This window comes from Triturus cristatus, chromosome 4_1, assembly GCF_964204655.1.
Source record: "Triturus cristatus chromosome 4_1, aTriCri1.1, whole genome shotgun sequence".
Classification (NCBI taxonomy): domain Eukaryota; kingdom Metazoa; phylum Chordata; class Amphibia; order Caudata; family Salamandridae; genus Triturus; species Triturus cristatus.
Window position 1 is genome coordinate 426,333,015 of NC_140585.1, and position 22,151 is coordinate 426,355,165.

A 22,151-nucleotide genomic window follows, 5' to 3' on the forward strand; every position below is an offset into this window, starting at 1 on the left:
GGTTGCACCAGTGGGAAGGGAGAAATATTCTACACGTCATCGTTCCTGCCGATCGATCAGCAGGTTAGTAGGAGCCTAGAGTATACGGCTACTGCCGGCCTGACAGATTGTCAAGCCCACGTATACCTTTCGGCCTGAACGATGGACTCCAATGTCATGCTGTCCTCCCTGTTGGAAAGCATTACGGCTTTACAACAGGAAGTGCACGCTTCACGGTTAGAGAACCAGGACATGAAAAGGGAAATGTGTACCTTGCGCAGGGAGGTTGCAGGCATTACGAGGCAAGGCCCTAGCAAGAGTACATACATAAAAGATTGGACCCTTCCCCCTCCTGCGACACGCACAACCCCGGTACTGGGGGGTGGTGCCTCTGGTACAGGGTTCTTTACACCTTCTGGCACGCCCCAACCTCCACAGGATTCTGCTCCGACAGTGCACGTCATCCAGACTCATGGTATACCATTAGCTCCCCCCGAAAGGTTCTTTGGGGACCCAAAGAAATTTGAGACCTTTCTTAACCAATGCCGGCTACATTTCCTTTGCAAACCAACGATCTTCCAAGAACATACCGCAAAGACTTCCTTTATGATGTCGTACATGGGGGGCAATGCAGCCAGCTGGACCATTCCGTTAATGGACAGAAACGACCCGGTGCTGCACAATTTCCACGACTTTTGTACCGCAATGAGAAGATTGTTCGATCGCAAGTCGCACATGCTATCCTTGGATCGTGAATTGCTCACTCTGAGACAAGGCTCGCAGGACCTGCTATCATATATCACGACCTTTAATCGATTGGTGGTGGAAACCGATTGGCCTACCGAGAAACGCTCCACCCTCTTTTACCAAGATCTTCGAGGTGAGCTGAAAGACGTGTTATCGCAAGTGGTTCAGCTGCCTCCCACTTGTGAGGAGCTGATTGATCTCACAGTACAGTTGGAACATCGCCTGCAAGAACGGAAGACTGATAAAGGCCGAGGTGAGAACCGCTTCCCGTTGCCCAGGATGAGATCGCTCCCCGAGGACCGTCAAAAAACCACAGATCTCAGCGAACCTATGCAGATCGGGGGGAGTGCGAGGTCCTCTTACCCCCGAAGAACGGGAAAAAAGAAGGCAACAGAAGCTGTGTCTTTACTGCGGAAAGAGTGGGCATTTTATCAGGGAATGTCGCGCGAGAGCCAAGGCCCCGGAAAGACCCGGTCCCCCACATGTGCCTGCAGCGGCCTTCTCACAGGAGTCGGAAAACTAGAGAGCCCACGACAGGAAGGGATCACTGCCATGGGTACCGATTCATCACGGATCCCCCTTGCACTAGCTAACACCATGCAACCCGCCGTAGCTCACATCAATGTGTGTGTAACTTTATGGATCACTGAAAACAGCCTGCTAGACGTGGCGTCCTTGTTGGATTCGGGCGCCACCGGAAATTTTATGGATCTCCAGTATGCTTGACGGTTTGGGGTGCCATACGAAAGGAAGATGATACCCGAGATAGTGAAAGCCGTAGATGGGAAGACCTTAACCTCCGGACCGGTTAGATATCACACCATACCCCTGAAAATGAGGGTAGGGGAAGATCACTACGAAATCCTGCAGTTTGACCTGATAGACGCGCCTCAATTCCGTTTGATCCTAGGCATGCCGTGGCTAACGCTACATGACCCGGTAGTACGATGGGCAGAACGTACGGTGTCACTGACCTCTGAGTATTGCAAAACGCACTGTACTCGGCACGTCTTGCAGGACAATGGTTCCAGAACACAAGCAAGTTTCCTCGCTGAAGGTCGGGAAGAATCCGAGTATTGCTGCGCTGTATCCTTACCCAACGAATATCTGAAATACCAACCGGTGTTCGACAAACAAACAGCGGCCACATTACCTCCCCACCGAACATTTGATTGTCAGATCGATCTACACCCTGGAGCGGACATCCCCTGCAGTCGTGTGTACGCCCTAACAGAACTAGAGACCCGCTACCTCAAGAAATATCTGGAGGAGAATCTGGAATCAGGATTCATCCGCCCTTCCTCGTCGCCCGCCTCGTCTCCCCTCTTTTTCATTGCCAAAAAAGACTGCGACGAGTTACGAGCCTGTATCGATTACCGCGCCATCAACAAGATAACCATCAAGAACCGGTACCCTCTCCCCTTGATTCCCGTATTGCTAGACCAGCTCAAGGGGGCCCGAATATACACCAAGCTGGATCTTCGAGGTGCATACCATTTGGTTCGTGTAAAATCTGGGGACGAATGGAAAACGGCGTTCCGAACGAAGTTCGGTCTTTACGAGTATCAAGTGATGCCCTTCGGGCTATGCAACGCTCCAGCAGCATTTCAGTTCTTCATGGATGAAGTTCTCCGAGGTCTGCTGGAGGTGTGTTGCATAGTCTACTTAGACGATATACTCATCTATTCGTCCACCTTACAGGAACACATCACCCATGTGCAGGAAGTGTTGACACGTCTTCAATGCCATTCGTTATATGCCAAGTTAGAGAAATGCTTATTTCATGTACCGGAAGTTGCCTTCCTAGGGTACATCATTAATGCACAAGGGTTTCAAATGGATACCGCCAAAGTAGATGCAATCACTTCCTGGAAGGCCCCAAGCCACGTTAAGGCGGTACAACGATTCCTGGGGTCCGCCAATTACTATAGGCGGTTTATAAAGGACTTCTCGAAGGTGATTCACCCCATCTCTCGTCTACTGAGAAAAAATACTCCTTTTGTCTGGGATCAAGAGGCGGAACGGTCTTTTCAGGAACTAAAACGACGGTTCACAACAGCTCCCATTTTGTTACACCCGAATACTGACCTGCCGTTCGTGGTGGAGACGGATGCGTCTCAATACGCCATAGGAGGAGTGCTGTCGCAACGGCACCAACAAACGGGGCAACTCCATCCGGTGGCGTTTTATTCCAAGAAACTATCCCCGAGTGAGGTGAACTACTCCATCACGGATAAGGAACTGCTGGCCATCAAACGGGCTTGCGAAGAGTGGAGGCACTATCTGCTAGGGGCAAGCCATACAGTTGAGATGTACACCGACCACAGAAACCTTTTGTTCCTGAAATCGGCCAGAGCCCTCACACCACGTCAGTTACGCTGGTCCCTGTTCTTCTCTGATTATGACTTTCTCATCAAATACAGACCTGGACCCCAGAACGGCAAGGCCGATGCCTTATCCCGTATGGAAGAAACCATACACCCCGAAGCGAGCCTACCCCCTGATCCACCGTCGATCCTGCCCAGCAAGGCTTTTGCTCATCAAGTGCATGCCCTCGCCTCGTCAGACGAATACCTCGAGGCTGTAAAAGCGTCCTTAACCGACTTCAACATTTCAGCCTGGATACAAATAGACCCAGCCCACAGAACAAAAAAAGGGGAATTCCTGTTCCAGAACGATGCCTTATTTCTCCCACAGAAGGCACAACAACAGCAAGCGATCTCCTGGGTTCATGATTCCGCGCTAGGAGGCCATTTGGGGGTATACAAAACCATAGCAGGGCTCGAAAGATCCTTTTGGTGGCCCACATTACGAACAGATGCCAAAGAATACCTGAAGAATTGTGCCATCTGTGCGCAGAGTAAGGTCAGCCATTCAAAACCAGCGGGGCTGTTGTGTCCCATACCCATCCCACCAGCCCCATGGCATACGGTATCGATGGATTTCATCGTTGAGATGCCACCCTGTGAAGGATACACCACCGTGCTAGTAATTATTGATCACCTAACAAAGATGGGCCACTTCGTCCCTCTCAAAAGACTACCCACGGCGGGCGAACTGGCTCTGGTATTCCTAAAACATGTGGTGAGAGCACACGGACTACCAAGGGTGCTTATAACAGACCGAGGATCCCAGTTTACCTCACGCTTTTGGAGAAAACTATGTGAAACTATGAACATCGATGCCCGTCTATCCACAAGTTACCATCCCCAGACGGATGGCAAAACAGAACGTCTGAACCAGACATTAGAACAGTACCTGCGCTGCTTTACCCTCCAAAACACCATTGAGTGGTACCCCTTAATATGGTTAGCAGAGTTCGCCTACAATAACGCAGAACACACCACCCTAGGGTGTTCCCCGTTCTTTTGTCTTTATGGTTTCCACCCCGACATTCTTCCATTCGAGTGGCCTGTGGTCACTACACACCCTACAATTCAAGAACACCATACGCATCTCCGCACCATTCTCAGAGAAACCAAACTCCATTTAGAGACAGCGCAAAACACACAAAAACTATACGCTGACCGAAAGAGAGCGCCAGAACCCGAGTATAGGGTGGGAGACAAGGTATGGTTATCCACCAAGAATTTACATACATCTAAAGGGGGTGGGTAAACTAGCACCCAAGTACGTAGGGCCATACCGAATAAACCGCGTCCTGAATCCCGTTGCGGTAAGGCTAAGCCTACCTGCCTCCTGGAGAATACATCCTGTTTTCCATGTTTCCCTTCTCCGACCATGCCCTGCCAACATGAGACTACCTCTGACTCCCCTCCCTGTGGAGGTGGAAGGGCAAGAGGAATATGAAGTCCAAGCCTTATTAGACTCCCGACAGGTGAGGGGAAGAGTACAATACCTGGTTGAGTGGAAAGGGTTTGGGCCAGAAGAACGGACTTGGGAACCAGCAGCTAACTTACATTGTTCAAAACTACTCCGACAATTCCATGCCAAACATCCTGGTAAACCAGGACAACCGCCGAGACGGCGGTCCTTGAGAGGGGGTACTGTCATGATCCTCACGAGCCATTTGGCTTCCAGACGGAAGATCGGCGCCCCCAGGGGGTATCTAACAGCGCGGCAAAGGAGCGTACTCCTAAGACCGACTACAAGTCCCAGAACACATCGGGACGTCCAACGGTGGAGCACCGGAAGCGGGGTCGGTCACATGACCGCCGCTATAAGACCATCCCCCTCTGGAGAAACGGCGCTTGACAATCCGAGGAGGTTCCCTGAAGACAGCGCTTAGCGGATGGTATTCCCCGCTGGAGGACGAGCGCTCGCTTACTTTTCCAGCGTCGTGACTCCCATGTCCCGGACCCGTTGTCACGCCGCTCCTGAGGTCTCCCTGGTTCCCGTTCCTGACTGAGGTACCTAGATCCGGTATCGGGTAGGACACTCCGTTGGGAGGAGCAGGAGCACCCGTTTGCATCGTATTCTGCTAGGCAGTGACGTAACTGCCGTAACCCAGTGGCTTTCCCGAGGAATCCCCGATTTCCGTCTCCCTCGACAGCGTCCTGCGCAGGCAGCGCGAGGAGGCGTGGAAGCCCAGCCGCCTGCTTCTACCTTTGCTTACAGAGAGAGAACGCCTTTTTGTTTAGATAGGCATTGCTGGTTGCCGCCGCGGTAGTGAGGTTAACTACCGCTTGCGCAACAACAGAACAAACTGGTTCTGCGCAGACCATACCCTATCTACCGTTTCCAAGACCGTGAAGCCAACGGTCTCCCTGACTGGGGAATCGAAGTTAGCGCCCGCAGTAGGTGAGTGGTAGCCCTTGAACGGGGAACAGGGAGGTAGGGGGTAAGTGGTACTTCCTTCCATAATGCTCTGACTTGTCTGTCTCCTCCTCACTGCAGCCTGCTAGAGACCTACCCCGTCAGACCCTCCAGCTCACTGACAGAAGAGACAAGCGGACCCTATCCTTCCCTTCATTTGTTCCTCTCTTTTTCCCCCTAAGTGCCTCTACCACGCATTGGTTGTTTTGGTTCGCCAGCGTGGGATTGCACCAGTGGGAAGGGAGAAATATTCTACACGTCATCGTTCCTGCCGATCGATCAGCAGGTTAGTAGGAGCCTAGAGTATACGGCTACTGCCGGCCTGACACCATGTCCCAGAAAAATCGCATCTGTGCTCCTGTCTTTCTGCCTTTGTGTCTCCTGGAGTATAATGGTTTAAACATGGGTGGTCAGTTTACTTGATGCTGGTGACGTCAAAACAATGGACGTTTATCCAAATACGCTAGAAAGCTTTAAAATAAAGGTGCCCCAGTGTTGGAACGGTGACTAAAGAATAGAACAGTTGACACTGTCAGATAATCTGTTAATTAATCAAAAACGCAGTGATGTTGTTAAAAAAACAGACCACTGCCTAGTCTTGAAATTTGGTGCCACCTACTGGTGTTATTTAGAGCCACTTTGCCTTATGGATGCAGCTGCCCAGCTGCAGTCGTACAGCATATTGCAGCATTAAATGACCTACTCTGAAGGATTGTAAATTTGACGTTGGGAGCAGCACTCTGCTAATTGGATGCTTTTTGGCGCCACAGTGAAAGCAAAGATGCCAACACATGAAAAGAGATGGTAAATAGGAAATGCTGTAAGAAGCAGGCAAATCAGAGCGAGAGGAAAGTCGAAAGATCAAGCGCACTAAAGCAGACTTCTTCAGCCACCAATTAGATCAAGCTAAAAATCGTCCCCAAAAACTTTTTGAGTTAATCAAAACACAATCCAAGGACGCACCTCCACGGCTTCAAAACGTAGCTCGCCCACTACCCAACTGTGAAGAATTCTCTTCTTTCTTTAATCAGAAGATCGACAAAATCAAGATGGATCTCCTAAATGACCGAAAACCACGCTCTGATCCTCTTACGAAAATCACAACCTCCCCCCCTACCCCGCCATGCCAACTCGCCCCTAAGCCTGGCCCAAAAAACGATGCAACCTGGTCTTCCTTTTACTCTTACACCGAAGAAACTTTAGGTAGGATTCTCAACGCCTTGAAGCCGGCCAATCACCTCACCGATCCTCTCCCTGCGAATGCTGTCAAAGACCTCGCACCATGGCATCTTCCACTCTGGACCAAAATAATTAACATTTCTCTTCAACAAGGCTGCATACCGGACTCCCTCAAAATTGGACAGGTCTCACCCATTCTAAAGAAACCTACAGCTGACTCAACTGACCTTAATAACTATCGTCCGATTTCCAATATTCCCACCCTCGCTAAACTGCTTGAAAAATGTGTACAACGCCAATTGACTAAACACATCGATCACTTTGACCTCCTTGATAAACACGAATCAGGGTTCAGAGCAGGCCACAGCACCGAATCTGCCATGATTCACATTATTGATGACGCGCTACAAATCCTTGACCAGAACGGATCTTGTTTACTCATCCTACTAGACCTATCATCAGCCTTTGATATGGTCAAACACGAGAACCTTTTAGATCTCCTGGAACACAGAATGGGTTTATCAGGGTCAGTGTTAAACTGGTTTACCTCTTTCCTCCATAACCGTACTCAAAAATTCAAGGTCAACAACACACTCTACAATTCCTCACCAGTAACGTTGGGAGTGTCGCAAAGGTCCTCACTTTCTCCGACACTGTTTAACCTATTCATGGAACCCCTCACCAAAATGCTCCATGATTCCAACGTACATTTTCACATGTACGCTGACGATACACAACTCTACCTCAAGATCAACACCCTAGAAGACATCAATTTGCTGAACTCCACTCTCAGGAATACCCAGTCATGGCTTGCAGATAACCATCTCAAATTGAACGCTCTAAAAACAGAATTCCTCCTTATAGCCCCACCTGCCAGAGTCCCCTTAATGCAAGACTTGATCAAACAGCTTACCGCACTCAACGTACAACCAACCATCGTGGGTATTACTCTAGATAGCTACCTCTCTATGCAAAAACACATTAGCAACGCTACAAAGGGAGCAAACTTCCAGTTAAATACTTTGAGGAAGCTGAAACTCTTCCTTCCAGTCGATGACTTCAAGTTGGCAGTACAAGCGCTAGTCATCCCTCGTGTGGATTACGGCAGTGTCTCCCTTTGTGGCCTCCCAAAAGCGACAACTGCGCCCCTAAGAGCCTCAATAAATGCTGCAGCAAGACTCATCACTGGCTCGAAAAGAAGTTCACACATCTCCCCTGACTTAAAAGCCTTGAATTGGCTACCGCTTGAAGCCAGGATCCACCTAAAAATAGCATGCATGACGCATAATGCCTTACATCATAATACTCCCAGTTACCTCGCACAGAAATTAAAGATATCTGGTGGTCTAAGATCCTCAAGGAGTGCCGTTAACCTACTATTGAAACCTCAAATGTTCAACAAGAAGAAAACATACAAACGATCCTTCTCTGGGATGGCCGCCAGAATCTGGAACACTCTACCCGCTGAAACCAAACTGAATGCCTCTACCGCATCTTTCAAAAAGGAAGTCAAAGCTATTCTCAGGGCAAAATTCACATGAACACAACCCTTTACGCACCGACTTATACTGATCCTGTACGTTTATGCCCTACTATTTTAATGTGCCAATGAGCCCCTTCGCCCTGGATTTTTCGCTTTGGGAATGCTTTCCCTATATCTACCCTGCTGCTGTTTGTACGATATCTTGTTTATTTGCCTGCTACCTGCTTTTATCTTGTTTGCTAAGTTACATTTGTACTATTGTAAAGCGCTCTGATATCCGCAAGGATCTTGTTCGCGCTCGATCAAACTCTCAAAATAAATAAATAAATAAAAACAAACTGTAAGCAACAGGGGGCTCCAAGCCCGCATACATTCTTGGTAAGCCTCAATAGGTCTTGCAAAAAGATGGCCGATGTGCGGTCTAGTAGGCTAGGCTTAATAAAAATAAAATAAGGGCTTCAAAATAGTGCTAATCTTTCTGGAAAGGTAAATCAGCCAGAGCTTTGAACGGAGCAAACCAGATCTAACAGAGTTTCGATGTTTTCGAGAACTAGGTTGTTGTTGCGAATCAGAAATAACATAGTGGCTCCAACAGGCTGCTGGCTTACCGATGATGTAGTTCTGGCCGATAGCGGTATTTGTTAGGTTGCAGTCTGATCCGATGACTGTCCCGTGTCCGATAAGCACATTCTCATCTCATTTTAGCATGCCATTCAATACAAAAATAGTATTAAATTATATGTAAATAAGTAACACTAATAATGCAATAAAAACGTAATTGTTGACTACAGTAGTGTGTTTAGAAGAAGAACCATGGGCTTAGGTGGAGAAAGATGAGATGAACTGAGCCTGAGAGCGAGAGAAAAGAACAGGGGAACAAGGATGAAAGGCGTCACAGAGAGAGATGGGAAGTGACAGAAAGAGAGTAGAACGGTACTTGGGGGAAAGGAAAACAAGCGGGAGTTGTGTGCGCACTACGGCAAAAGTAAAAGCAGGCTGGCGAGTGGTGTGCGATGTGCGCGGACCATGACGAGAGGAAAGCCAGATGGCATTTCTGCTCATCATTGTCCGCATAACCACACGCTCTATGCCACCGGGTCAGACTTTTGAAAGCCCACTCACTAAATGTCTCGCCAGTGCAGCGCATGCGCTGGCTCAGGCGAGACCTAAAAACAAAACTCTAAATGGGGGGTATCACTTCAATGAAGACAGGGCTTAAAATTCACATTTTGATTCACACATGCCAAGTGCGCTTTAACGTATGAAATCATTAATTTCTCTAAACGAAAGTGTTAACACTCACTTTAATTCTTGAACCGGGCCCAAGAGCACTGTGAGGCTTTAACCACAAGCATTCAAGCCTGAAACGGGTGCTTGCTTGCACTACTCTCTTGCCATCCTCGCATCAGCTCATGAGGATATTATGAGAGTATGGCCTGCAACTGCGCACAGAAGTGACACCTACAACCAAAGAAAAGAGGGGGCGGGGCACCTGTAATGTCGGGCCCTGGGCCTGTAAATAAAGCACTCGTGTACACAGGTATGCTAGTGGTGGTCAGTGCAATGCCTGCCACGCCCAGAGCCCTGGGCTTTTTATTAACATTTGTGCGTGCCGTCCGAGGGGACGTCGGGCTCACCCAACTCCGGCTACGCTAGGGGGGGGGTGTGACCCTGACACACGCGCGCGGACCCTCGGGCGATGGTTCGGTCCGTTGCGCAACATTACATTCCTCCTTTACCCAGAATTGAAAACCCAACGAAACTAGTCGCCTATCGCGACCCAACAGTTTAACAGTCTCTAAAAAGTCTCATGGAAAACAAAGGAACAGTCTTACTTGGTTGTTTGTTGGAGGGGCAGCCTTCCCTCACTCCCACAGTTGACAGCGAGCCACAAAGTCTCTGTACCTCTGGGATGGTCGCGGGTGCGGGCGTAGGTGATACTTGCTCTGGCTGCGCCCATCCGATTGGGTGAGAAACATGTCCTCTGAGCCGTCCGCATCCACCGGGTCCGGGCGGCTCGGCGCCGCTTGTGGCACCTCCTCCCTTTCAGTTGACGCCGAAGAGTCCTTTCCGGCGTTCTCCGCCCTCCGGGGCTCTTCCGCTCCTGGGGGGTTCCGAGGGCTGTGAGATGGGGTTGGGTAGTAGTCTTCAAGCTCCTGGAGGTCTTCCTCCTCTTCGCGCGGGGCTCTCTTGAAAAACGACACGTTTCTAGTTACTTTTTCGCCGCCTCTGACGGCCGTGACCAGGGTCCCTTGTACATTGGTGACAATCCATGGGGCCAGCTCGAAGGGCAGGCGGAATTTCCCCCCGGGGTGTCGGTCTTTCACTAGCACCTGGTCGCCGACCTGGATTGTACTGTCCGCTGCTCTCCGCCGCCGGGAGGCTTCTTGGTTCGTTTTTAGTCGATTTTCTGTGGAGCGGTTGGGTGGGTCTGGTGATGACTCCCACACAGGGTGGTGCGGGATAGTGTCCCGGATCGCTCGGCCCAGACACAGGTGGCTCGGGGGAACCCCGGTGGTGCAGTGGGGTGTCAGCCGGTACTCGCGCAGGAATTGGTAGAGGGCTAGCTCGACGTTGAGGCCGTCTGCCAGGGCAATCTGAATAGTTTTGTTTAGAGTCCTCATCAGTCTCTCAACCTCTCCATTTGCTTGCGGCCACCGTGGGGTTATGCGTCGGTGTTTGATGCCGTGGGATTGCAGGTACTCGGCCAGCTCTGTGCCGTTGAATGGTGGACCGTTGTCCGTGCGCAGCTCACTTAGGAGTCCATGGGTGGCCATGACCTTCTCCAGCTTGGGGATCACGTCTGCTGCTGCTGTTGAGGGGACAATCTCTACCTCGGGGTACCGCGAGTAGTCATCCACCACAACTAGCATGTGTCGTCCTCCAGGTAGACTGCCGAAATCGGCGCTGGCTCGCACCCACGGCGAGGTCGGGCCCTCTTCCGTGATCACGGGTGCTGGGGGGTCGGGTAGGCTGGTCGCCAAACACACCGGGCACCGCTGGACCGTGTCTTCAACCAACTTGTCGAGTCCCGGGAACCAGAGCTTGCACCTGAGGCGGTTCTTCGACTTGACGATGCCTTGGTGAGCGCCATGCGCCAGGAGGGCGGCCCGTTGAGTGAGGCTGCCGGGCAGTACCAGGCGGGGGCCTCTCAGGAGACATCCTTCGGGGGACACCGATAATTCGTTCCTGACGATGTAGAGCGCTTTCAGTGACGCCTGAGCCTCGGGCGTGCGAAAGGACGACGGGCTTTGGAGCGGCTTCCAATCTCCAGACGCGACCGCTCGGATGGCCATCTGCAGACAGTCGTCTCCTTCGGTAGCCAGCGCAACCTCTTTGAGGGACATCGGCAGGGGTCGGGACCTTTCCACAATCATCCGGACATACTCCTCGGTAGCGGCCGCCTCCGTGGCTTCCACGTCCGTGGCCGGGCGGGCGTGTCTGGACAGGAAATCTGCCGGATTTCGGGCGCCTGGTCGGTACTCAACAGTGAATTGGAACTCTTGGAGCTGGAGGACCCATTTCTCTATCCGCGGGGGAGGGCGTGATGACGAGCCTTGGAACAGCGGGACTAGGGGCTTGTGATCAGTGATCACCACGAACGGGTGTCCATACAGGTAGATGTGGAAGTGGCGGCACCCCCACAGGATCGCAATGGCCTCCTTCTCGATCTGCGAGTACCGCTGCTCCGTTGGCGTGAGTGTTCTGCTTGCGTACGCGACGGGGGCCCACTCCCCGCACCTCTGCTGCTGGGCTAGCACGGCTCCTAGGCCTGTCGGGCTGGCGTCCACTATGAGTTGTGAATCGAGCCGGGGGTCGAAGTATGCCAGGGTGGTGTCAGCCGAGAGCGCCTCTTTGGTTCTCTGGAACGACTCTTGCTGTGCGGGGCCCCACTGCCAGGTGGCGGAGGCTTTGGTGAGGTCGCGGAGGGGCCCAGTGAGGTCAGACAGGTCTCAGATGAACCTCCCGCAGTACGTGACCATTCCCAGGAAACTGCGGACAGCTGTCACGGAGGTAGGCGCGGGGGCCGCGTGTATGTCCTTAACCTTATCCGGGTCCGGGCCTATCCCTTGGTCGGAGAATCGGTATCCGAAGAAGCTAATGTCTTTGCGCAGGAAGTCACATTTGTCTCTGTGGAGGGTTAGGCCTCGTTCCTGCAGCCGGGAGAACACTGCTCGGAGGCGTCGGATATGTTCATCCAGAGTAGGGGCATGGACGAGGATGTCGTCACTGACGTTCAAGACGCCGTCCAGCCCCTGCAGGACATTCTGGATAATGTTCTGGAACACCTCCGCTGCGCTCGAGATCCCAAAATTGAGCCGGGTGTAGCGCCAGAGGCCGGCGTGCGTGGAAAATGTGGTGATTGGGCGGGAATCGGGGTGCAACGGGATCTGGTGGTATCCCGACCTCAGGTCCATTTTGGAGAACCATTTGGAGCCTGACTGCTCTCCCACGATGTCGTCGATGGGCGGCGTCAGGTGGCGCTCGCGCCTGATGGCCAGGTTGGGGACGCGCATGTCCACGCAGATCCGCACTGCGTCCGGCTGTTTCGGTTTTTTCGCCACCACGATGGGTGACACCCATGGGGTGGGTCCGCTTACCCGTTCGATGATTCCCGCTTGCTCCAGTGTCCGTAGTTCTGCTTCCACTTTGGGTCGTAGGTGGAACGCGATGCGTCGATGCCGGAGGGCTACTGGGGCGACTGTCCTGTCGATGTGGAGGTGTATGGCGGGTCCTCTGAGGCACCCGATTCCGTCGAATAGGGCTGTATGCTCCTGCACCAGATGGTCGAGGTTGCTTGTTTGGACGGTGAGGGCGAAGTGGATCAGGCCCAGGTCTTGGGCTGTCCGGCACCCCACTAGGAATCCTGTCCCTTCCTGTGACACGTATATTTTGGTTGGCAGCCGAGTGGTGTCGTGGGATAGGTCTGTCCTGAAAGCCCCGCACAGGCGTGGGGGGCGATGGGTGCCGTAGGCATACACTTGCACCCTCGTTGGCCGGAGTGGTGGAGCGCTCCTCAGCGTCCGGTATACGCTGGCCGCCATCAGGTTGATGGAGGCACCGGTGTCGAGCAGAGCCGGTACGGCCTGGTCCTGTACTGAGACTGTGCACATGGGTCCGGCTGACGGGGTCGCGGCCAGGGTGTTGAGCATCCGCACGACGTGCACCGAGGCGACATCCGCTTCGTCGTCGTCATCCATGTCGCTGTTGGCGGAGGTGCTGGGTAGGGGTGCCAGCTGTCTCACCCTCCTGGGCGGGCCTCCTTGCTTCTTTCTTGATGTGGACAGGCATACACTCGCAAAGTGGTTGGCTTTGCCACATGCGCTGCAGATTTTGCCTTGGGCCGGGCACGCCCCTTTGTGTGGTGTCGCTCCTCCACACCACACACAAGCTCGGCTGGGAGACGGTTGGACAGGCCTCGGGCTCCTCCGCTGGGGATGCTTCGTGCGGGTGTCGGCTACCTCCGCCGTGATGGCGCACACCGGTTCCGTTTTGATGGTGACCGCCGGCTTCGGCTCCATGTGCGCGGCTCTGGCCTTGGACAGTTCCTTCGAGCGGCCTAGCGTGAGGATGTCGCGCATTGGCATGTTGTCCGCCTCCAGTACCCTTTCACGGAGCTTGGACGACGCGCAGCCTTGGATGAACTGTGCGCGGATCTCGTCGTCCGCATCGGGGAGCGTGCACGTGCTGGCTAGTTTTTTGAGCCTGGCGTAGAAGACGTCCACCGACTCCTCTGGGAGCTGGCGGGCTTGGCGGAGCAGGAAACGTTCATAGTCCGCACTTGCAAACGGTTCAAAGTACGCTGTAATGGCGTCGCGTAGCGTGGCGTAGGTCATGGGCGGCCCAGCTTCCACCACGTCTTTAGAAATGTCATGGATCGCCTCACCTCCCAGGTGCAACAGCATGGCGCGCCTCCGCACCACCGCGACTTCCGCCACCACGAAGTAGTTCTCCAAACGTTCCACCCATTTCTTCCAGCGTGCGGCTTGAGACGTCAGGGTGCCCGTGACTTCGAAAGGTTCGAGGGGGGGCACGTTGGCCATGTTCGCTGAAGGCGGCAGCCGGGGGCGTCACCGACTCACCGCTGGGGCACACCGCACACCCAGGCGTCGTCTGCAGGCAGGTAGGTCGAGTGGAGGGCCAGGGGCCGTCCAGGGGGGGTGCAGGGCCGGCCAGGGGCTTCCTTCGCAGCAAAACGGGCCTCACGCGAGATGCGTGGGGAACGGCAGGGCCGGGCCAAGTGTTGCACGCGAGATGCGTGAGAGTCGGCAGGCGGGTCCCAGCGTTCCGCGCGCGCAGGCCCCGTAGCAGAGGCAGGCAGCCGGAGGAGGAGGAACCAGTCTTCGCAGGCCTGGGAAGCAGCTGGGAGCGTCGGCACACAGGTGAGGGCCAGCAGGGGACCTCGCAGGGCTGCCAAGGGGGGCCAGGGGCAGCACTGGGGCCGGACCAAGAGCAGGTGGCAGGAACCGCTCCTTGGGCAAGAGCGAGGGTTCGATATCGCGCGATGGGGTGGCGAGACCACCTCGTCGCCAGTGTAATGTCGGGCCCTGGGCCTGTAAATAAAGCACTTGTGTACACAGGTATGCTAGTGGTGGTCAGTGCAATGCCTGCCACGCCCAGAGCCCTGGGCTTTTTATTAACATTTGTGCGTGCCGTCCGAGGGGACGTCGGGCTCACCCAACTCCGGCTACGCTAGGGGGGGGGGTGTGACCCTGACACACGCGCGCGGACCCTCGGGCGATGGTTCGGTCCGTTGCGCAACATTACAGCACCCTAACTCGAAATAGGCAGGATTTATTGGGAACAACACGCCCGAGTATTTTTTTATTCCACTAAAACAATTCCAATATTTAAAATATAATAAAAAAGTTTCTGCATAGTTAATGCAGACATTGAATTGCCTCTGGTTGAAAAGGAAGACGGGGGACACTATTTAATGAGAAAGGGCAGACAGGCCTTCTAAAATGTAAATGTATATAATTGGTTAATCAGCAAATATAAAGGATGCTTGGGCGGGACGCCAATATATTATTTAATTGCTGGTATAATATGAATTTTCACTGACAGTTACTCTCTTTTAGATGTGCTACAAGTATGTTACCAGTTTCGTAATGCGTCCTCTGGTAGGAAACCTGCATAAATGTGCAGTCTGATAGTGTATTATTAAAAATATAACTTACAGAATTGTTATTACTTAACGCCGCTTATCGTATAATGCGTGCAATACACTTCTAAACTCACATCAATGTCCTTTCTGTCACAGGGTGGGACTTCTTGGCATTGTGAAATACATATTACTAGTGCCAAGAGCAATACAAGTTTTGGCTACGCGTTTGACCCCACCCAATCGTATTTAAAATCACAGCTCCCATACTTTCTTTTAGCTTGGACCACTGAAGGCGAGTGGGCCCCCAGCCAAAAGCCACGATGTGCGGACCGATGGAAAAACGGAGGTGGTTACATTAGTTAAAATGCGCAAAATGATGATTAGGTCCGAGTCCCGATTGCTTTCTACGACAGACGTCGGTGCAGAAACAGCACAGACTCGTAGTTCACCTAGTAAAAGCGTCACTCAAAGTTACAAGTTGAAAGAGTAAGAGGGCCCCAGCCTACTGACAGGAGGTGGGAGCGTGAAGCAGAAACAATTGTTACAGGGTTCATATGTTCCATTCACCCCACTACAACCAATGACCAATCGGTCTGGTAACCAATCCCAAGACATAGTACAGTTTCTGAGGCCCAACAGCAAATGACACAGACCGACATGTGCCCTAGCCAATCGTAAAACATAGACCTCCCAACCAATCACAGATTAGAATAGATTTCCAGCACTGATAGAATATGTTTTCTGCCTTCTGATTTGTCTGGGAGAGCCCATGTGCGTGAGAACAACCATGTTTCGGATAAACTTACTACAGTAGACTTCTGTTAATCCAGTAATATCTGCGAGTCAAATTCATTCGCCTACAACTACTATAATTCTAAAGCGCACATCATGAGTTGCCAAATCACGTGTGTGTCCTGGGTCTGTAGAGGCGTTGCCAAGGAGACTCCAGACAGGGTAAGATCAGCGCACCCGGAACGGTATTAAATCGACTAAAAATGGTAGAACTAACACGTGAATTGTTGTGAACACTAGTTTTCAGACAGGTAAAACTTAATGTCCTTACACTGGCATGATGTCATTTGCAGTGAAACTCTCACGCAAGAACCAAACTATACATTGTAACGCGTGCCGTCTTTGAAGTGTATCGCTGAAACATTTAAAGCAGTGCTTTAAATGTAAATTTTAAAGTGCGGCTACTCACTATTTATAGTATTTGCTTTCTCCTGAGAACTGTCGGCACTATCCCTTTAAATGTATTACAGCAGTGCTGAGAAGTGCAAGTAACCAATAATGGCCACCAGCTCATTCAAGCACTTAACTCAAGCATGCACTGCGCACGAGAGGGGTGTAGAAATATACTGGTGGCAGGAGAAGTGTAGTCCGAGTCATTATACAGGAAACGTAATTTTGTGATTCATTCCAGTGTCCCGTTATACTACACCAACGCCTGTTTTTAAATAAAAATTGAATATATATATTTTTTCCATATGTAAACGCACTGCATTCTTATTTAAATATGTAGGGTCTCCACGCACAGAGAAGTCCCAGGCGGGGGGCAACACGTGTTGTGAGCCAGAGATCCCCAGTATAGTAAAGCTGCAGGACCCACGTTGCCTGTGTGTGGGTGGAAACGGGAAGGCGCTCATAAAGTGAATAGTTGGACTTTACTTGCTGTTTTGTGAGTAGGTCGCTCTGTGGGACACCTTGCTGCCTTTCCCATCACAGCTCAGCGCATTACCCGGGACGAGGACTCCAGTCCCCAGGGTGCATCAGACTGTACTCAGCTGCCGCGATTGAGGGGGGAGGTGTGGTCCATCGCGCTTAAAGCGCTGCCTTTCCACCCGCGGCGAGGGTCGAAGCCCGGTCCAAGGCCCGTCAGTGCCCAGTTGGGGCCGGCTGGGCTGGGCCGGGCCACCTCCCTGTTATTGGTAGTCTCATTCTAGCTCATTTTACTGGGTTTAGTTAGTAGGGAGATACAGTACTTGCTTACTGTTTTTTTTTTTGGTTGTAATTTTACTGTCAGTTGTTTTTAGAGTCATTCCCCCATGAGTTGGGAATATGAGCAAGATTACACGAAAAGGGGTGGCGGGGACGGGAGTGGTGGGTACTCTTGATGCTTTTCTTTCTCGGGCAGAATCTGTGTTAATACAAAAGATTCAGCTGACCGAACGCCGACTCTCCCTAGATCCATTATGCACCCCCACAGGCTTAACGTCAGCACTAGAGTCTAATGTTATATCCTAATTTGTGTTACCAACCACCCTCCGTGCCCTTAGTAAGTCCACAACTAGAGATTTCTACTGTATGTAGTGTGGATAGTTTACTATCCACTCTTCCCGTTTCTCCTGCTAATGTGATCACTAGGCGGCAAAAGACAACCCAGGCCCTGTGGTGATCCACAATTAAAAAAGAGGAAAGCGCGTAATGCTCCTAAAACTAGCCAACAGGTCTAAAAACAGGCGAAACACAAGCCTGCGGTAATAGGGAGGGGGGGAGGCTCTGCTCCATCTTCTATGCTTATAAATACAACTGTGGGTGCTACAGTTATAGATAGTAACTCCATAGAGAACCAACTGCCCTATTCCCTGCAGGCTCAAGATGATTTTTTTAAGCGGGTTGAAGACAAGCTGTTAGCGCTGATTGACCCCCTATTGTCAAAATTGGCTGCAATAGATCAGAGATTAGAAAAAATTGAACAGCATATTTTTAAAGTCCCCCATTTCTACTCTGGAATTAGACAGCTTGAGCCCTCCGACGTGAGACAGGTGAACAGAACAGTACCAGATCCACTTCCACACCTTGTGGCTTGTCCTCCCCCCCCCCCCCCCCTCTATAGCAATTTCCCCGAAACCTATTACATCACTATTATCTTCACAAAGTGGTCCATTGCTACAGAAGGAAGGACCCAAGGGTCCTTAGGCTAGAATGCCAAGTTCGGGTGGGGGTATACCTACTGATGTTTTCCTCCACCTTCCACCTGAGGCCACACCGTATACTATTGTATTGGTAAATGTTCCGAGACTACAAGCCCCAGTTTGAGAACACTGGTCTTCCCTTAAGAACAAGGCCCTTCACTTCTTGAACACTAGGACTGGTATTGGAAATCTTCTCCTCTCTTTGTTCAAGATGGTTCGAAGAGTCTCCTGGGTTGGTCAATCCAATAAAGCTTATGATGGTGATTGTATAGTTCTAAGCTTTAGGTCTCCAGGTTAGGTCCAGTTAATCTTGGACAGGGCAGCGTCACTTAGACTATGTAAAGATGCTATTAATGTTCTCCCGCTCGGCTATTTTTACCAACTAAGCACTAATTTTAGAGGGGGAGTACAAAGGATACCTGTGAATATGCCTGGACCTCATAAGTTTGTGGTCCCGACCTTTAACAGATTTGAGGTTTTTGGTTCGATGGAGGATAACGATTGACTTGAATCTAATTCCTGTTTCACTAGCTGCAAGATGAATGTGTGTTGTAATTTGCTTGTTTGATTAGTATGTTATGACTTAGAACTTTGTAGTTGTCCTGGCGACAGAATGTGGATCTCATGGTTCTGAATGAGATCGACATTCTGGCAAAGGAGACACTGGAGAGATGACCTGTTAAAGGAACCTGTCGGTGGTTGAAGACATTAAAGCTTCTTGTGAACTATCACCTCTACCTGGATTTATTATTGGCGACGAGTTGCTTGATTGGGGACAAGCTACAACCACCGATTCCCCTGCGAACCCAAATATTTGATGGACTCTATGGATTTATGGTTTTAACTTTGAAGCTACTTTCAACAATAACATTGGATTTACAGCTTATCACCGCAAGGATATTACAGCGATTTCAGCGAAATTGGATATTAATTGGAATTTGCTTCATGGACTTTGTTGACATACGATAAGTAACCGTTGTTTACTTACTCGTTTCGAAAGTTTCACGAGCACCAACGCGCGCTGCTGGCTCCATGGTAACGATCTCCTCACGCGTCTCGTTCAAGAACGCCTCGATCGTGTTGGAGTTGTGACATGGTGATGCTGACGCTCGCGTTACGTTGCGCACTTCGTCATAAAGTGTGGCGGCCATCTTAGATTGGGCTATGATGATGCATAGCGTCATTAAGCGTGGCGGCCATCTTGGATTGGGCTACTAGTTTTACATCGTGTTTTGCCATTGTAAAGTGATTTCGTTGGTCTTTACATCAAAATTGGCATAGTGATAGTGAGGAACGCTCAAGGTGAGACAATTGACTTGATTTTTGTTGGGGAACATTTTAAATACTTTATAAAATATGGCAACCTCCACCAGCATGTCTCAACCTCCAGCATTTTTATCAGACAAGGGGGAACCGCTTCTTCCTTGGAAAAGATGGAGAAACCTATATGACTCTTATCTAGTAGCCATTGGGGAGAAAAATTCTCTGCTGTACGAAAGCAGGCAATACTATTGCATAATTTGGGTGTTGAAGGCAGAAACACTTATGACAGCATGGATCCTCTAACTATTGGTAGTGGGGACGGAGAACCATCGGATGTTTATGAAATGTCCATGACAATGTTAGAACAATATTTTGGACCACGTATTAATGTGGTTTTGGAACGTCATAGGTTCTTCACAAGGGTTCAGGGTCCTACTGAAAAAGTTGGAACTTACGTTGCTTCTTTAAAGACATTAGCACGCACATGTGACTTTGGGGAATTGTCGGATTCCTTGGTAAGGGATCAACTCGTCAGATGCACCAATAGTTCAAGGGTACAAGGGAAGTTGTTGTCTAAAAATCCCTCACTGGCTGAAGCAATCGCAATTGTGGAAGGGGTTGAAAATACGTCCTCGTGGGTGAAGGAGATCAGGAAAGACAAGGAGGATATTGACCAAACTCATAGTGAGAATGTGAAGAGAGCCCAAGGAAGTGTACACTCCATGTCGGGGTGTGATGATGAGAGTGATTTTTCTGAAAGCATTGCCAAAGTGTCATTAGGATCAAAGAATAAAGGTGCCTTCAGGAACACTCATACACATACCGCAAGTAATAGAGAAAAGGATACTCAAGTGCGAAATGAACGTGATCCTCGTCAACAGCGTGTTTTTGATAGGGAGGTGAAAAATAGCACTGATGTTAAGACAGTACGCTGTTACAGATGTGGAAGTTTCTCGCATTCTTCAAATTTTCCTAACTGTTATGCCAGAGACTCAGTATGTTTAAACTGTGGAATCAAGGGACATTATGCTAGGGTTTGTAAATCCTCGAGGAAAAGTCACAATGTTGAAAATCCTTCAGACATGATTCGTACCCTAGTCATATCTAATATTTCAGTGGTGGAAGACAAAGTGGATTCCGGGAAGGTGGTTATGCCTTTTTGTGACATTTCGGTTGATGATAACAATTTTACTGTCATGGCTGACTCTGGCTCTCCATTCACACTGATTGGAAACAAAATTTGGGATGAGGTAGTTGGGTTGGAAAGTGTAATGTTACAACCTCCGGATATTGCTCCTTTTAGTTATGGGGGTTCTCGAGTGGACATTGTAGGATATACAACTGCTAAGATCACTTTTAAACAGAGAGAAATAACAGGAAAAGTGTATATTGCTGTGAGGGGAGATAATTTACTTGGGTGGAGGCATCAACGTGATTTGGGAATAATTTTGAATCCCAATGCCACCAATCCAAGGAACCAAGTCATGCTGATGGATGAGATGTGTGAGTGTTCATGTGGGAAAATTTTGTCGATTGATGGTGGGGATGTCAGTGAGGAGTTGATCAAGGATTTTCCGGATGTGTTTTCTGATGCCTTAGGTTGTTTGAGTGGTTTTGAACACCGAATTATTTTGAAGAATGAGGCCAAACCTTGTGTACATAAGGTGTGCAGAGTACCGAACTTGATGATGGAACCGTTGAGGCTGGAATTGAAGAGATTACTGGATTTGGGAGTGATTGAAGAGATTGAGGCATCGGAGTGGTTGTCTCCGGTAGTTTTGGCACCCAAGGATGGTGGGTCTGCTGTGAGGATGTGTGTGGACTTGCGTGGATTAAATGAATGGATCTGGGTGGATCGGCAGCCATTGCCAAACATTTCTGAGTGTATTAGTTTGTTGAAGGGGGCAAAGAGTTTTAGTGTGTTGGACTTGTCGTCTGCGTACCATCAAGTCAAACTTCACGAAGGTTCAAGACACCTAACATCTTTTGTTACCCCTTTAGGGGCTTATTGGTTTCTGCGGATGCCTTTTGGGTTAGCTTCGGCAGCGGCCTGTTTTCAGAGGATTATGAAGATGGTGCTAGGAGATCTTCCCAATGTCTTGTTCTTTCAAGACGATATTTTGGTCTACGGGAAATGTGGAAGTGAGCATGAGAAAGTGTTGAGGTTGGTGTTGTGTAAGCTGAGAGAAAGAGGACTCACCCTCAAAAAGGATAAATGTAGGGTAGGATTAAAATCTGTGACGTATCTAGGCCATGTCATTTCTGGTGATGGGATACAACCGAAGTTTAAGTTGGCTGAGAGTATTATGAAAGCTCCTGCTCCAGAGAACAAGGAGCAGGTCAGATCTTTTCTTGGTATGGCGGAGTTTTACTCCAAGTTTGTGAAGGGGTTTGCCAGTGTAGTGGAGCCGATTAGGGTTTTGTTAAAGAAAGGAGCGCATTTTGTTTGGTCGCCAGAGTGTGACAAGTCTTTTGAGTTGGTTAAGTCAGAGATTGGAGCCATGCCGACTTTGGAGCATTTTGATGCAAGATTGAAAACCATTCTTACGACTGATGCCAGTCTTAAGGTTTTGGGAGCAGTGCTTTCGCAGGTGGAAAATGGGGCGGAGAAGGTTGTGGCATTTGCTTCCAGGGCCCTTAGGGATGCGGAGGCTAACTATTCGTGTATTGAAAGGGAGGCGTTGAGTGTATATTGGGCGAT

General features: G+C 50.3%; 1 protein-coding gene across 1 annotated transcript in view; it reads left to right on the top strand.

The window, feature by feature from the left end:
• The first annotated feature begins 16,024 nt into the window (after nucleotides 1-16,024).
• PWP1 (PWP1 homolog, endonuclein) overlaps nucleotides 16,025-22,151 on the top strand; it is a 312,398-nt gene continuing 306,271 nt past the window's right edge. The window contains exon 1 of the mRNA XM_085652559.1: nucleotides 16,025-16,226. Coding sequence (XP_085508685.1) covers nucleotides 16,161-16,226 — 66 coding nt within the window. The 5' untranslated portion in view covers nucleotides 16,025-16,160. The remainder of the gene's footprint in view (nucleotides 16,227-22,151) is intronic.